Here is a 16,396-nt window from a genome sequence, read left to right on the forward strand (position 1 = left end):
ACAGCTTGTTATCTGCATTTGGAAGCTACGAAATGTCGTAAAATCAACTCGTATAACAAAGAACTTGTTGGCAAGCTCCTTTCAGTGAGAGGGCAAAGAGTACACAAGTTATGATGAGCTTGAACATGTGTTTGCATTGTTATGAGCATCACCCAGAATCAAAATAACTTCCAAAATACTTCTTGTCACGCCCGGACTGACCATAGGGAGACCCGAGAGTTAGGGTTTCAAACTAAGGTTTAAAGCTAGGGTTAGTGTTTCAAAGTAGGGTTCATACTAGAGTTAGGGTTTCAAACTAGAGATTTAGATTTGTTTTTCCGGTACCACCCACATCAAAACCCAAAGAATAATTGTGTGCACAAATGCGTTTTGCTTGTGCCCTTGCAAGGCCAGGGTGGCCTGGTTACATAACTAACTCCTGGCCTTAAAAAATCTCCCAGTCCGGCCCTGCATCTTGTTACTTTAGAAAGGAAACTGGTTCGTTCCATTTAAGGCATAATTAATTAGCCCAGATTAATTGGATATTTGATAGCCATTAATGGTAGTGAATGCGTTAAAGAACATTTCAGTCAGGCTAAAAACATTTTTCTTGTATGTTACTTTCCTGTTCGCTCAGCCTCATTATTTGCTTCTAATCAGATATAATAAGTATATAATATGTATATAATATGTATAGTATGTATATAATAAGGCACAGTGTTGGTTTACAGTCTATGTGTGACTTACATGCATTTTGTCAGATCATCAGCGGACACTCATTTGGCTCCTCGCTATTTCATCATTTGAACCGGGATGGATTATTTGCAAAGGCCGAAGAAACATTTGATTAAACGCATCAGTCTTTTTCCAGGAATCTTAAATGAATGTTAAATATGACACGCGCTATTGCCGCTGCAAATTAAAGTGATATTTATTCAACTTTGCCTTCAACAGACCTTTTTTTCACTGCCACTGTAACAAAATCCGACAATATTAGCGGGGAAATATGAAGGATTTTTCCACTTCCCAAATGGTTTATTATGAGTTACATGAATTTGAGTTTACATGTCTGAAAAGGAGCTTTGTAACAGCTGCATGGCGGCACACTGTGCTCTATTTCTGATTTGGCCATTTATAACCCAAAAGTATACTTTTGGGTTAGCCGCAGGTAATGCGTGTTTTCTCTGTTGCACACTGTTATATTATATGTATCACTTGTTGAAATATGCTTCCGCTCCGTGTGCTTTTTCATCCCGTGCAGGTTAAAACCCGGCCTTATCCAGATGGATAGTCGTAATATTGTGAAGGAAATTCTTGCTGAAACATTTAACCCTAAATGTTTTTACACAAAGAGACCAACACTGTTTGTTGACATTTACCGGCGTCAAAATTTTATCTCATCCTTCCTTTCCTTGCAGTTGGTGATAAGCAAAGTGACCAGCCAACCTTGGGAGCAGTCCAATTAGTCAATAGAAAACAAGGAAGCTGTGTTCTTTGGCTACAGCATCATCATGGAAACATCAATGTACACACTGTCACATGTGTGTATGGTATCATCACCTGCCATGACAGCACCTCCACCAACTTGTTTATGTTGTGGCATCTGACAGTCTGGTCCAACTTTTAAGACTAACAAACTCAAAACTGTCAGACTATTGCACATTCATCCACCTCCCTAATAATTGCTACATAGACTTGTATAGTCGGGTTATTCCCAAGTTACCATCTCATGTTACAATCCCAATATTTGATATATGGTGTTAAACACAACTGAGAATAATGGAGATGTCTTTTTTTTTTTTTTAGTCAGGGCTGAGAAAATTGCTGTGAAGCTACAAATATTAAATTATTAAATATTATATATGAAGTGCAGCTGTGAAGCTACAAATATTAAATTATTAAATATTATATATATTATATTATATATAAATATTACATATTAAAGCTACTGTGAAGCTACAAATATCAACTAGACTTCATATCAAATATTACATTATTAAATATTATTTAAGAAGCGTAGCTGTGAAGCTACAAATATTAAATTATTAAATATGATATATATCATATATACATATTAAATATCAAAGCTACTGTGAAGCTACAAATATTAACTGGACTTCATATCAATTGTGCATTTAATTGTGAAGATGCAAAATGTATTAATTTGACAACAAACTTTACTATTACAAATGATGAAATCTGGAAACTAGACCAATAATTTGATTATAAGTGACATTTTGGGAAATTTAAAAGGCCTTCTTATAGTTTTAGCCACACACACACATAACACGCACACACACATTAATATCATAATAGCACCGTTTTGGCGTTGGGGAGCTCAGTATCCATTTCAAGCAAAAAAAAAAGGACTGGCAGTGTGAAAGCAAAATCTGTGGATTGTCTCTGATCTTTCATTACAGAGACAAAAGACAGAAGACACTTGGGGACTAAACAATATATGGTCTGACATCTATGTTCCGAGAAGAAAATTAGTTAATAAATGTAACGCACATGCAAATTGACGCTGGTCAAGATCGATAATAATTACAAAGCTAATGGTTGTGCAGAGTAGTGAGTCTGTGTGTGGGTGTGTGTGTGTGGGGAGTTCCCTTGCTACACTCGCTGGCAGCAATAAACTTGTAACTTCATGCCTACTAAATTATCTGCATTTGACTGTAATGTATTTGTAAAATGTTGGCAAGGAGGCCTCACGAAATGAATCAAGCTGCCAGAAATGTGGAAGACATTTTATTCATTTCTGGATTGAAAGATTCAAGTCCAAAATCTAACTGGTTCCAAGGGCTTAATGTTGCTACCGCGTTGCAGCTAAATTAATCATTTATTGACTAAATGCTACTTTAAAAGCCAAGAACTTGAGCCAGAATGGCCAGTGGCCAATGTTGTAATGTCTGGAAATTAAAGACTCCTAATAAAAGAGACTGGGTTGTTGTTTTTAATAATGCATGGGATATATATCTTTTTTTTTGTGGAGGGGGGGGGGGGCTTCTTGCACTGTGAAAATGTCTGCTAATCAGGAGAAAACTTGTAAAACTTTCCCTAGAGTGAAAAAAAAAGGTAGACCTATTTGTTTGCAATCTGCTTTGGTGGAAGTTAGTCAAAGAAGTTCAAACCCCCAAGCACTGATTTGGAGAAGACCACCCTACAACCGAGCCGCACTGCTCCTGAATCCGACCAAGCAATTTCTCAGATCTACACAATTTTCCCTGGACTTTCTGGAAATCTCAGTTTTTTTGCATCTATTCTATTTCCTAAGTCTACGTACAGTACTTTAAGATCCCACGAACCAAAAATCTTGTGTGAAAGGATTCTTAAATCACTTCTTGGGAGTGATCACAGGCTACTCTGGTAAGCTAGAAATGCTGCCAACTGGTGGAAAAAAAAATCTGATGTCTCTCGGTCCTGTTAAGAAACTAGACCTCGAGGCCCTCTGGAATAACAACGAAAGCTTGCAGCGAAAATAATCCTCCCCACATACAATAGGGGAGTATGTGGACTTTGTCTCCGACACAGCTCTGAAAAATGTGCCGAGTGATAAGAACACTGCCCACTTTATCATAAAAAACAAGGATACCGGTCTCAGTGAACAGGCTTACCAGACTATCCATCTGACTTCCTGGCAGCCGAAGGCTCTGACGGCATTCATCACACAACTCGAGCAAGTAACAGAAACCATGCTGAAGGTCCTGAGCGGCCATTGCGATTAGAAGCAGCAGGCATAACAAACATTGTTGCCATGGTGACCGTGTACATATCTTGGTGAAACAATACTGCTTTGTGGTAGAATGATTTGACTTGAACATATGTGTCAGTTGTCAGAAAATGATAGTATTCTTCCTTCTCATGCACAGAAAAACATTTGGTACTGGAAGTTTCATTTTCGGACTTTCTCAGGTTAGAAAGAATTTTCAATCGAAGACTGATGTGTTCCACTCAAATGAAATATTTTTCATCTACCCATAATAGTCTGGCTAATCCCAATAAAATTATTCATTGTAAAACATTGATGTCACATTCACACGACATTTTAATTAAAAAAGGGGGAGAGAAATTGGGTGGAAGTAGCAAGGGAAAGAGTAATGTCATAGTTTGGGAAGGTCCCCAAATGAATTGCGTTTCTGCCACGGAAATTTGCCCAAAGCGGAAAAACAGTGGTGGAGAAATTCCCAAAGGTTCCTGTGAGTTCATGATGTACTATGAACTGGACTTCATGTACATTGATGGGCTTCAAAAATTCCTCCCCTAAAACCCCATCTGGTGTTCTCAGAGTGAAAAATACATCAAAACAAACCTCAAAAGCTACGGTGGCACCTTTAAGGTCAAATACAATTTGTTCTGCGATGGATGTCGGTTGACCTCTAATTTGTTCGAATTTGCAACTGTTTATTTTTTCCTTAGGAAATATTGACAAATTAATCATCCTTTCCAAGGTCAAAATGTCATTTTTTTTTTTTTTTTAGCTCTACAGGCAAGGCGATGTTGACTTAATTCATTGTACTGATCATAATTCATTGTACTTAACAGCCATTACAGACGCGTGTACTTTTTTTTTTGTCTTTAATATACAATTATATAATTGTTTAATATAATAAATATAAAAAATATACACAATGAACATAAATACAAAAATATCATAAATAATAAAATATAATAAATTTAAGTCACAGTTTCCATGGGTGGCAAAACAGTAGTGCAACACTCCTTTTTCCAAAACAGACATAAAAAGCGATAGTGACGTAAACTCGCTAAATTGTTCCATGGTGTGTTGTATGAACACAATTAAGGAGTCCAGCACTCCTTTGGAAAGATCCATTTTGCAAGAATCCCTCCAAGCAAGAAATTTGATTAACCCTTTATTCTCGTTGCCCATGATGAAGACAACACTAACTGAGGTCATTGCTGTAATCTGGGAATGCAGTTACTAAAGTGTTTGAAGGCAAAGAACCAAATCCAGATCCACAAGCATGATGTAATATCTATTTGAGCTCACAGAATGCCTGGCACAGTTCTCGTCTAAAAATGTGCCAAAAAGTGCATTGTTGGTCTCATGAGGGCAGAAACTGGGTGGAGAATAAACACCTCATGGATTCCGTTTAAATTATTTGCAAGCCCAGGTTAGGTGAACTCAGAGAGCCAAAGCTAAAACAATCAAATAAAACAAAAAATTACGTTAGTCATGTGAGATATGAACATGTACTACTAATGGAGAACAGAAAGGATGCCAAGAATGAGGACATGGCTGAACGCCATTTGAACGCGGGGGGGCTGTTAATTCCATGTCAGAACTGTAATTTTAAATAAATGATGGTTTAAATACTGCACGTAAATTAAATCTGCATACAGTAAACGGGTACTGCAGCCAGTGTTCCGCTTGAATCGCCCACTTTCCATTACGACAGTTACCCGTGGAGCCAGCAGGACAATCTTCTCATTGACGTGCTTTGCCCCAAGCAACTATCTGGAAAGTTTTCCTCTGCTAACATTGTCTTGCTCACATACACACACACACAATGCCTGGATCCAAAAAAGCCTGGATGCACCTGTGACGCACAAGATGAGACAATTGCATACATGAGGTCATTAGTGAGGAGAGTTGTTAAACAACCTTGAAGAGTTCCCTTCTAAATGCTGCTATTTCAGTGATAGTGCCCATGTGTGCCCCATTATCACACAGCTACGATTTGACTAAGGCAACGGTACATAACTGCATTCTTGATGGGCCAAAAAAACCACGAGTTAAAAAAAAAAGTCTGTTCAGTGCATTGTAGTCATAGCTTCTTTCGGAGGGCCATTATGACTGTCAAGCCAAATAAATGTATGAGCACCTCATATTATATACAGTAAAAGCTACAAAACAACTGGTCAAATATTTAAAAGATATATATATTAAAACTGAAGACAATTTGTAATTCTAGTAATGACACACAAATTTGATGCACAATTTGTCTTCGCAGGCCACATAAAACAACGTGGCGGGCCGTATCTGGCCCCCGGGCCTTGAGTTTGACACCTGTGATCTATATGTTCATTTTCTTTTTGTTAATTTACGTTTCGGCTCTAACTGAGAAGCCTATCCAAGACAGAAGGTGCAAAATCCAAGACATATACAACATAAGAAAATATTCTCGTACTGGAATTTTCAATTATTATTTTTTTCAATGATATTGTGATTAATTTTGAGCCGCATATGCTTCGGTATCCTCAAGCCATGTAATTAATTACAATAGTAGGAAGAGCCAGGAATCAGAAAATGAATCAAGGTTCAAGGTCGACTTTAAATGTTACAAATAGAAAATATTTTAATAGAAAAAGTCCAGATAAGGAAAATGGATATTTTACAGCCTTATTGGGTCCAAAACAGTATACAGGACTGTCTCAGAAAATTAGAATATTCTAATAAAGTTCTTTATTTTCTGTAATGCAATTAAAAAACCAAAAATAAATTAATAAAAGGCTTGCAATATTTCAGTTCATTTGTAATGAATCCAGAATATATGTTTTTTTTTTTTTTTAAATTGCGTTACAGAAACTAAAAAACGTTTTCATAATATTCAAATTTTCTGAGACAGTCCTGTATTATAATTGAAGAGGCAGTTCAACAACAGTATGTGTTGAGAAGTGCGATCATGATTAGGGGCACCGACCGTTTTTCCCCAAAAACACATTGAAAATGGGCCTGAAGCCAAAAAGAGTTGTAATTCATAAAAACACATTGACTTCAAAAACGTGTACTTGCATAAAGGAGGAGGAAAAAACATCATCTAAGCTTTCCGTCAAGTACCTTTTCTTATTGTTCGTAATAGTCAGTTGCAGGCACAATGTTTTTGTGCTCCATTGTCGAGCACTATTTCAGGTGTGTCATCCATCCTCTTACAGAACATTAGAAAGTCCTCAAGCATGAATTTGCAACACAATTGTCACACGAGTGTGATGACATCATTGCTCTTCAGTTGAGCTCATTTGTTTGCTTGATTTATTGCTGGAAATAACTTAGGCAGACATCATTTCATGAGGCTCCTGCAACATGTGGAAAATGGGTCAGGGAAAGGTTTGGCCACAAAGCAATTTTTTTTTTTGCTGCAACACTATTGAGGTGACTGGGATTTTATCCAAAAAGTCCAGTTTAGGAGATGGTTTCCACAGCTGAGCCAAGATCCAGCTTACTGTCGACCATCCAAGTGGCGATCCAGAGCGGGCCAAGATGAGTGGAAACATCCAGGTCTGGACTTTTGACTGGACACTGGAGCTGTGGAGTCTCCCTTACCCCTTGTAACTTTTTTTCCCCAGACACCTTTTTAATCCAGCTTGTTGCCGCTGTATGAGGTCCCAACTTGCTAATGAATGACAAACTATTTTGGACCTCTAGGTTGACATTCAACCAAAGTTGGGTGCTCGCCAAAGCACATGCTTGACTCTAGCGCACTTTTGTCCCTGCCCATACGATATAAGACTTGAAATGGTCAGATAAAAATTCCAATACAATTGAAAATGACATCTCTATTAAATTAGTTAATGACAAAGTCCAATAAACAAAACACCATCTTCAAGTACATTGCTTATTGATGAAGCTTGAAGAATAAATTGTTGCGATAGAGCAGTGAAACAAATTTTGCATCATTTATTATCTTAGTTTGAACTTTCTCATCGCAGTGTTTCATAATTCAGAGCAATAATGCACCGTGGTAAAGTGTGAGCATGTTCCCCAGCAATAATTTAGAAGCATGTCAAGAACAAAAGCTTCTCTGATAATATTGAACTGAGCTGGATGGGGGAGACAAAAATAACCAGTCAAGTTCAAAAAAAATAAAATAGACAAATAAGCAGATTACATTTAATAAAAAATAAATAAAAAAGAAGCATACACGAATGGACTGCAAGTTTTTAATAACAAAAAGAAACCCATACAAAAGTATATGTACATGGTTACTTATTCAAATATCTTGCAGTTTATGGAAATGATCATAATACGGTTCATCTTGTCAATTTATATACAATAACTGTCCGTTCGGACAGGACTCGAGCAGAAATGAAACGTGGGCTGCCAGCGAAAGACCTTTACACTGCGGCTGTCCACAATCAGGACCAACACAAATTGGTTGATATAATTTAACAATATACATTGCTTTTAATTTAGGGGCTATAACACAATTTATTTGGGGGGGAAAAAAACAACAACATTGTGCGACATAAATAGATATTTTGTGCAAGAAAGTATTCAAATCACTGAGATGAAATCCCAAACGAATGAATTGAGATATTTTATATCACACGTGTAATAATAGATCAGGAGTGCGATATTACAACCAATTACAGACATGTCTAACCACAACATTTAAGGTTTACTAAATATGAATCAGTGTAATTTTCATTAATGTCAAGACAGGGGAAGTATGACATTTAAAAAAAAAAGAAAAAAAAGACAATCATGATGGTCCAGTGAGGTCATCAGGTGGGCAGGTTGCCATGTCAGCACTTTTTGTTGTTGCCGCAACTGGTTGAATATGTAAATATCAAATTCCACATAATTGACCACATTCCTAAAGATCGATTTATTGATTACTATGCCGATCAAGTCCACATGATGGACAATGGATTACTAGCGGACACAGTTGACTGAGATCATCAATGTGTTATGTGCCAATGAATTTGAGCAGAGCGAGAACTATGAAGCATGCAAAAATTTGCCTGGTGGAGACCAAACCTGAGGTACGTTAGTATGAAAAGCAGATTGTGACATTCTGCAGTTGCATCTTCTAAGACATGATTACAGGTTACATGATGAGTGAATGTTTCTTATTTAGAAGATGGGAATGGTGCTATTTATACCAAACATTGGTTCAAAGAAGCTTCTTTCTTACTGAGCTTGAATTATTTTCTGAATATAAACAATTTTGAATTATCAGTATTATTGGATCCATTTTTAAAATATATTAATGCCAGCTGTAAAAAAGAAAAAAGAGAGAAAAAAAAGCCAGCTCTTCCAATACTTGCACTGCATTTCATTTGAAAATATGCTATGGATTTTTTTTTTTATACTGTAATAAGTGCAAATTGGTCGTTAATCTAGAACATCGCCACCCATCTCCTCTCACTCCCTCAGCTCTGACCAAAATCCTTGTGCAAGTCTATTTCTCATACATCTGCCTTTCTTCTCACTTGTCTGAGTTTTTACGCGGTCGACGGAAGCTGGACATATTCTCATTCAGTGCGTAGATGCGTCTGGAGAACTCCTCAAAGCCGGCCACATCCAGCTCCCCCAGCACCTGCTCATCACATTCCACAGCTACCGCTTGGTCCACGGGGATGCAGCGGTAGTCTTCCATGGTGGTTTCCTCGGCGAGCTCTAAGCCCACTCGTAGTCCCATTCCCAGGGCCAGGTTGGTGGCCTCGGTGCCCATGATCTCCTCGGCTCGCTCCACTGAGCAGCACGCACCGGGACCTGGAGTCGAACCTGTCGCCTGTCCTGGTACCAAAGAGCCATTCATGACACCTGTGTGCTGACTTGCGCCCACGGGATTGTCTTCCAGTGTAGAAGAGCTGCAGGGCTTTTGCTCTTCAGTCTCGTCTTTGTGGACATCTTTAGAAGTGCTGTTGTGTGTCTCCACCTCAGCGGTTGCACCTCCATCCTGCCCAATCTCTTTTTCCTCCTCTTTGGCTTCGTTGCTCTCGGTGAGGTCAAGCGGGGCCATATTGGCATCCAGAGAGGAAGACAAGAGTTTCGGCGAAGATGATTGCATTGTTTGGGCTATGGTGGTCGGCGCCTCCCCCACGGCCACGTCATAACTGGGTGGAGGTTTTGTTTTGTATTTGTCTGCCTCAGAACTCGCTCTCTTCCTCAGGCCCCGATCCGGGGAGCTGGTGTGCCGCGGCTTGGTCACGTCCGAGGCAGTAGGCACGCCGAGGTGAGACTTGGATGGCATTGGGATGGAGCTGGAAACGTGGTGTCGGTCACTGCGGACGAAGGAAACACACTAACTCAGCAATTGTGGTCAAATTTCAAGATGCCCAGATAGAGACGGTAAACTGGGTTCTGTTTCTGATCCAGGGTAGTGACAGCCGCATCTCTTTGGAAATCACTCCGCTTCCCTACATTTGTGAGCCTGCACTTTTGCTGTCATCCACAAGTGCACAGCAGGCACTCGCCCAAGTATGCCAGACATTTTCCGCTGTAACAGATAACAGACCCACAATATGAAACAGCCCACCTCACCCGAGTAGCGAAGCCATAAATTAACTTAAATGGGCCCTCTCTTTTCTGATAGGCATGGCCATTTATAATACACCAGGCCTCCTTATTCGGACCATTCTGCTAGCTCTTAAGTGAGTTCAAAAGGTCAAAAAGATTCTCTTTGTGATCTCAGAAGATTCATGTTGGCTACTGAATTGCTTTACTGTTTTCATTTAGGAATGTCTCACATAAATTGAAGGCCCCCTTTTTTTTTTTTTTTTAAAGAATATTGGAGCACATGTTGAGTGTGTACTTGTTTGATGGATGGTTTCACCATCAAGCATATGGCAGACCATTTTAAGAAGGACCCTGACAGTGACCTTGGAATCCTGCTTAAGAGAGTGCGGACATGCAGGACAATTTTGAAGAAGCGTACAAATGCCTTTCCACTTCTAGGAGTAACTTGTCATACATCACAATGCCTTGGATGAAAACCATTGCAGTCATTCAGCCTCTGCTGGACTTTTCTATCCTGGAACTTTCATTCTGGCCATCCTACGGTTTTGCTTACTAATAAAGAACAGCAATGAAAACAAATTTCTTTGCTGAAGTTAAAAAAATAAATAAAAATAAATAAAAGCACTGACAATAAGAGAAGTTGAAAGGCATCCCATTCCCTTATCTTTTCAAATCGTATCATGCACTCATTTTAACCAAGACCATTTAAATCTAATTCTGTGGAAAGGAATGAGGACAGATGTCACATGGAGTCAGATATTGTTTTGAGAATGGGGAAAATGTATTTCAGACTCAGTCAGATCTGGAATTCTAAAGCTTGTGCTAGAATCGAAACTTGTTGTCATGGCAAGGTGAGTAGCTGAGTTGATTAAATTACCTATTTTTTATTTTAGTAGCAGTCTAATCAACTTCACTGCGCAACAGTGATTTCTTTGCCAACATCATCAACCTAAAAACCGATAGCCTGAACCAGAAATAGTCCTCACTTTCAAGATTGTTGCCCCCCGCCCCTTCATACCTCACACATTTGCAGAAAAAAACAAAACAAAAAAAAAGAATTAAAGATCTTTGCATGATCCACTTCCTGCTAAAGAAGGTTTTGGTCCAAAGCAAGCAATGGAAGATATGACTTTGTTGTTGTTGAAAGAAATCCCAAAGTAACTTTGAGATAAAACATGAATAAAAATGTGATATGAGCATGGTGTAAGCTATTTAAAAAAAAAAAAATACTAATAAGTTTCATGTGATAAATGTTCTGTACTATTTTCTACTCTCTGAACTTCAGATGGCTAATGTGACAACATTCCTGAAAACCAAATTAGATGAGCGGTGGGGGGTTAAGTTTGTGGTTGGCAAAATTGTGTCTAATTTAGATATATTATAGTTCATGAGGGAGGTTTTAAAGTTCTTGGCAAACATTTTAAGTTGCATTTTTATCAGCCCGCCGGAGTAGCTCAACTTTGAGTTCTAGTGTGCAAGACTCTGGCCTGCAAGGCATGCAAGTAGCTTCATCTAATTTTCTTGTACTTGTCAAAACCTGCGGCCAAAGTAGCGGCGGGCCAGTGTGAAAGCTTTTTAATGGCCAACATGTGTTTATTGCACCAGGAGGAGAAAGTCTTGATTGAGCAGTTGACATGGGAATTTGTATTGAGTTTTGTTCCTGTTCTCTCACACATGCACACACAAACACACACACACACACACACCAAATAAGATGCATGCTTTGATCAAATCTAACTTTGGGCCCTTCCACTTCCCATTAGGAGGTAATCAGAGGAAGGGCCATTTTGTGAGCACCAACTTTTGATGGATTCTCTTCTTTCAAAACAAAAGATTATTCAATTAATGTGTGTAATACGTTTTTGAGGTCTCTGGGAGGGAAGCGGAGATGAAAGACAGCTTTGTGCTCGGAAGGGCGGTGGAGTCGTCAACAACAAAATTTCATTTAGATGTTTTTTTCTTGTTGCGAAGATAGAAACAGCATGGATGCAGTCAAGCATCTCACATATTTGTAAAGACAAATAGAGTGAATAATAATTCACAGAAAAGGTCAGATTTGGGGGGAAAAGACGACTCTTTTTGTCTTACCACCGGACAAGCAAGCCATGTTCCAGAAAGTTCTTCAGATTGGGTAGTGTTTGCTGTAGGTCTGGGGTGGTCAAGCCGTGTTGATATCTCAGCTGCAAAAAATAAATAAAAAATTACCACAAGCAACACACACACCACTGTGTTCTGACATTATCTCCCGTTCGACACATTCCTTCACCTTGACACAGTTCTTCTCTTTACATTATATCTGATATGAGGTCATGAGTGAGGTGTAGGGAGACAGTGGGTGGCAAGAAAAAACAAATACACTGCTTTCAAAAGAAAAGAAAAAGTCACCAACAGTTGAGAATCAAGCAGACACTTGCCAGGTTTATTTGCTCGATATTACAGAGCAGGATAAGCGCATCATGTCACACATTTGGAATAAATCCAAAGGGCCACACATGATACTGTTCCAGCTGACATGTGTTCTTTCCACTCAGTTACCATAGCAACACCTCTTCCTCTTTACATCCACGCTACAATATTGATTGATGCTATTTAATAGGCTGCTGATGGTGGAAAAAGTTAGGAAATGATTTATCTGGGCCTTATTTTATAACAAAAATTGTGGATTTTGTTTTAAACTGCAACGATCAATTGACAACTAAATTATTATTTAGTATTTATTCATTCAATTAAATTGATTAAATAATGATTTTTGACAATGGGACGTTGGAATAATACCATGGTTTTCAAATCTGTAGCACATTTGGGTGTTAGCAGTGTCACTTGTATCCATTAGGACACATCTCCAAAATGGCCCGAGTGTGTAGCATGTCTTCAGGGAAGGTATAACGTAGATCAAAAAAATATGTGTCAAAGTGTAGAGAGGATCATACACAAAAAAAATAAAAGCTCAGGATAATTCCACTTGAGACCCCCAGTCATTTCTAGTTTCCCTTCCATTCATTTTGGTGATGTACGCTCGAACCCTTTTCATTCGTCCATGTCCACAAGTGATCTTTCAAACTGCCCACAGGATTTTTTTGTAAGGGGGCTAACCAGATCGCGGTGAGAAATTCCCATGTCCCATTGAGTAAAAATGTAAGGTGAGAGCTTCTAGTTGGAGAAAGGGTGGAGTGGGGGCTCCCACTGGCTCTTTCACATGATGACATAGTGAAACAGATCCGTCCAAGACTCCTCATGGTTGATCACATCTATGTGTCTCAACACCTTCCCTGTTTAGTTATTCAGCGAATTTCACTCAGGAGCCTCCGCAACTTGTGTGGTAGGCAATCAGCCGGTATGGCCGTGAGTGTTTGAGTGAACAACGGGCCTGATTTGACTCATCGTGATTACAAAATCGAGTATTAATCCAAGAACTCTGCGGTGTATACAGAACATTCCTGCCAATCTACTCAGCAGATATAAACACAGAGGCAATAGTCAGCGGTAACTTTACAGTACGTGCCACCCGCCCGATCTGCCCGTTGGCCACGAGCTCCGTGCTCTAAACAACAAGAGCCTGGCTACTGGCACGTATTACCGTTTCCCTCTGTGTCACTCTCAATCAGCCCGTGATCCAAATGTGAATGTGGGCGGGCTGAACGGAACTTTGAGGTTAATTGCTGACGATGTGGAGAAGCAGAAGGGGGCCCAGTAACAAAGCATATGCATGCATCTTCACTTAAGATGGACCAAAGGGCAATTCCTGGGTGAGATTTTCATGTTGCATTTGATATGTCAAGAGGTTTCAACATAAGACACCAAATCAGACTGAATTGCACATGTCCAATGATGATCGCTACGCCTTTGCCCACGGGGGCGTTTTAATAGTGGGTGAATTTCTGAAACCCCGGGGAAGACAGTCAACAGCGCATTAGATCCAACAGCTTATAGCAAAGCCAGGTGTTCCTCCAACAACTATCCTTCTGGTCAAGGACCATGGGCTTTACCAAGACATGATATGAGCTAGTGGAAACTTTTGCCTGCAATATTTTAGCAATGTACAAAAACAAAAAAATCACCAGGTCGTGCGTGCACTACTAAGGCAACCATCTTGGATGAGGTGTCCTAATGAATATACATTAAGTACCGTATTTTCCGGACTACAAGGCGCACCTAAAAACTTAAAATGTTCTCAAAAGCCGACAGTGCACCTTATAGTCCGGTGCGCCTTATATATGGACCAAATTCCTAAATTTAAACTGGCCCGAAGCATTGTGTCATGAAATCAATCACAAATGGCCCGCTGAAGACTATGAATCAAAAAGACTATGGATCATTATTTTGTGATTATAAAGTAATTTGTTGCATCTGAAGTTGAAATAAAAAAGATAAAATGGAGAATGATTTGATTTGGATTAAAAATCTGACATGATGCATTAATGGTACGCCTTATAGTCCGGTGCGCCTTATATAAGGACACAATTTGAAAATGGGCCATTCATTGAAGGTGCGCCTTATAGTCCGGTGCGCTTTATAGTCCGGAAAATACAGTAAAACTGAAAACCTATATTTTTGTCCAGAAATCTTGAAGCAGTTATCTTCTTTTTTTTTTTTTAATATACAACAGTATCAAACATCCATAGGTAAGAGCCATAGGCCATACTATCTTCCTCAACAGATAAAATGTAAGTCTTTTGAAATGATCAACAAGCACGTAACAACGTATATATTTAGAAAAATTCTTCTTCATTTCGTGCACTGTGCCCTTTAACACCCGTTGTTCTCCCCTTCTTTCTATGGTAATGTAACACAGGTGTGGTGTATTCATTGAACCCGTCTGAGTCAAAATTCAAACCAGATTGTTCAGTCGCATATCTTGTCGTTACACTTCACAAAGTATCATATTGCCGCCAAACTCAAGTCTGCAGATTTACATAATTATGAGAAAGGTTGCGTGAGATAAATTGGAAATTCAGTGAGAGAGCACCCATGACATTACACTCATGTCTGTTGTGATTGTTTTTCTGTTGTTGTTTTTCAAAGTCATTGGATTTAAGCCACAATCACTCAAGGTTATTGTAACCTCAGGGTTATTACTCTCACCAAAAAGAGACATTGGTGGTGAGCGACGGCAGCCAAGTAACCCGAAACCAACGTGGCCCATGTAAAGTCACAACACTGAGGTCAACTTCCTGTTTGCAAAATTGGCACACCACGTTGTCATCAATCCTCCATGGCAGCCCTCTAAAGTCTTATGTCTCAATGAGGCACCCCTTGAGAATATGCTAAATAAGTTCTTTGTAGTTTTTATTTCAAAGCATGAGGTACTACTTCTCACAGTAAGCCACTTTTTTTTTTGACTAAATCAAGTGTTAGAAAATGGCCGGGAAATATCAATTTTATATTTTGAGTGCGTTGCCTGGTTGCAAAAAGCAGCTGATTCCGTCAATTGTATTGAGATCTAAAGATCAACATAAAATTAGCCTTGAGAAGTCTTTGGAAGAGAAATATTGCGGTATACCTACAAGGGAATACTATTTTTATGCATGTGCAGTATTTCCATAAGGCCCCTATGAAAATAGGGAGCTATACGGAGGATGTACGTATATATGGTTTGTGGGCAGGTGCCTATCCTGGATTCATGCTGCTTTCATTCTAACCTCCCTGTGAACGGCTAGATTATTTTTCTTTCTATATTTTGGAGCTTCATGACTGGCAGTTGCTATTAGCATTAGCAAAGAAGTCAACTGGATAAAGTTGTTCTTGTCAATTAGAGTAACATATGTGAAAAGAAGTGTGGGCAAATTCCCATGTGAAGTATTAACTGCATTTACTTGCAATCAGATAAGGAGAGGTCCTGTAATCTGTGATTAGATTTGGGGATCCAAGATCAGAAAGTCCTCCGACTCGGTTTGTTACGGGCCTTTTGATTTATTTGCACAGAAAGCAACGGCGAGATTTCCTTCTTTATTCCCAGTAGCAGCATTCAAACATATGCTAAAGCCGAAGCACATTAGCATATCATGTTAGTCGTTAATGCGAAGAAGCGTCACTTTTCCTACTGAAGAGACACCAAGAAAATAATGCGACTATTTTTTAAGCAATCTATAAAAGCCACAGACTGATCAAGTGATGGGGGGAAATTTCACAATTATATTATATACGTATTACTGACAGCCTTGTTGTCTGGAAAGCCTTAATTCAAGGGTATGCTGAACAAAAAGTAAATTGCAA

The 16,396-nt window shown here is 39.1% G+C and overlaps 1 protein-coding gene across 3 annotated transcripts in view; it reads right to left on the reverse strand.

Annotated features, from left to right (window-relative positions):
* Positions 1–7,864: 7,864 nt before the first annotated feature.
* Positions 7,865–16,396, reverse strand: part of uvrag (UV radiation resistance associated gene) — a 28,064-nt gene continuing 19,532 nt past the window's right edge. The window contains exons 14-16 of one of the 3 annotated variants that reach the window (XM_061298639.1): positions 12,272–12,363; positions 10,088–10,163; positions 9,807–9,948 (exon numbers count right to left, since the gene is read on the reverse strand). In XM_061298639.1, the coding sequence (XP_061154623.1) occupies positions 10,112–10,163; positions 12,272–12,363 (144 nt within the window). In that variant the 3' untranslated portion in view covers positions 9,807–9,948; positions 10,088–10,111. Of the gene's footprint in view, positions 10,164–12,271; positions 12,364–16,396 lie in introns of all 3 variants that reach the window. The other 2 variants (XM_061298637.1, XM_061298638.1) reach the window with 2 other exon arrangements.

Source organism: Syngnathus typhle, linkage group LG15 (assembly GCF_033458585.1).
Source record: "Syngnathus typhle isolate RoL2023-S1 ecotype Sweden linkage group LG15, RoL_Styp_1.0, whole genome shotgun sequence".
In the NCBI taxonomy this organism is placed as follows: domain Eukaryota; kingdom Metazoa; phylum Chordata; class Actinopteri; order Syngnathiformes; family Syngnathidae; genus Syngnathus; species Syngnathus typhle.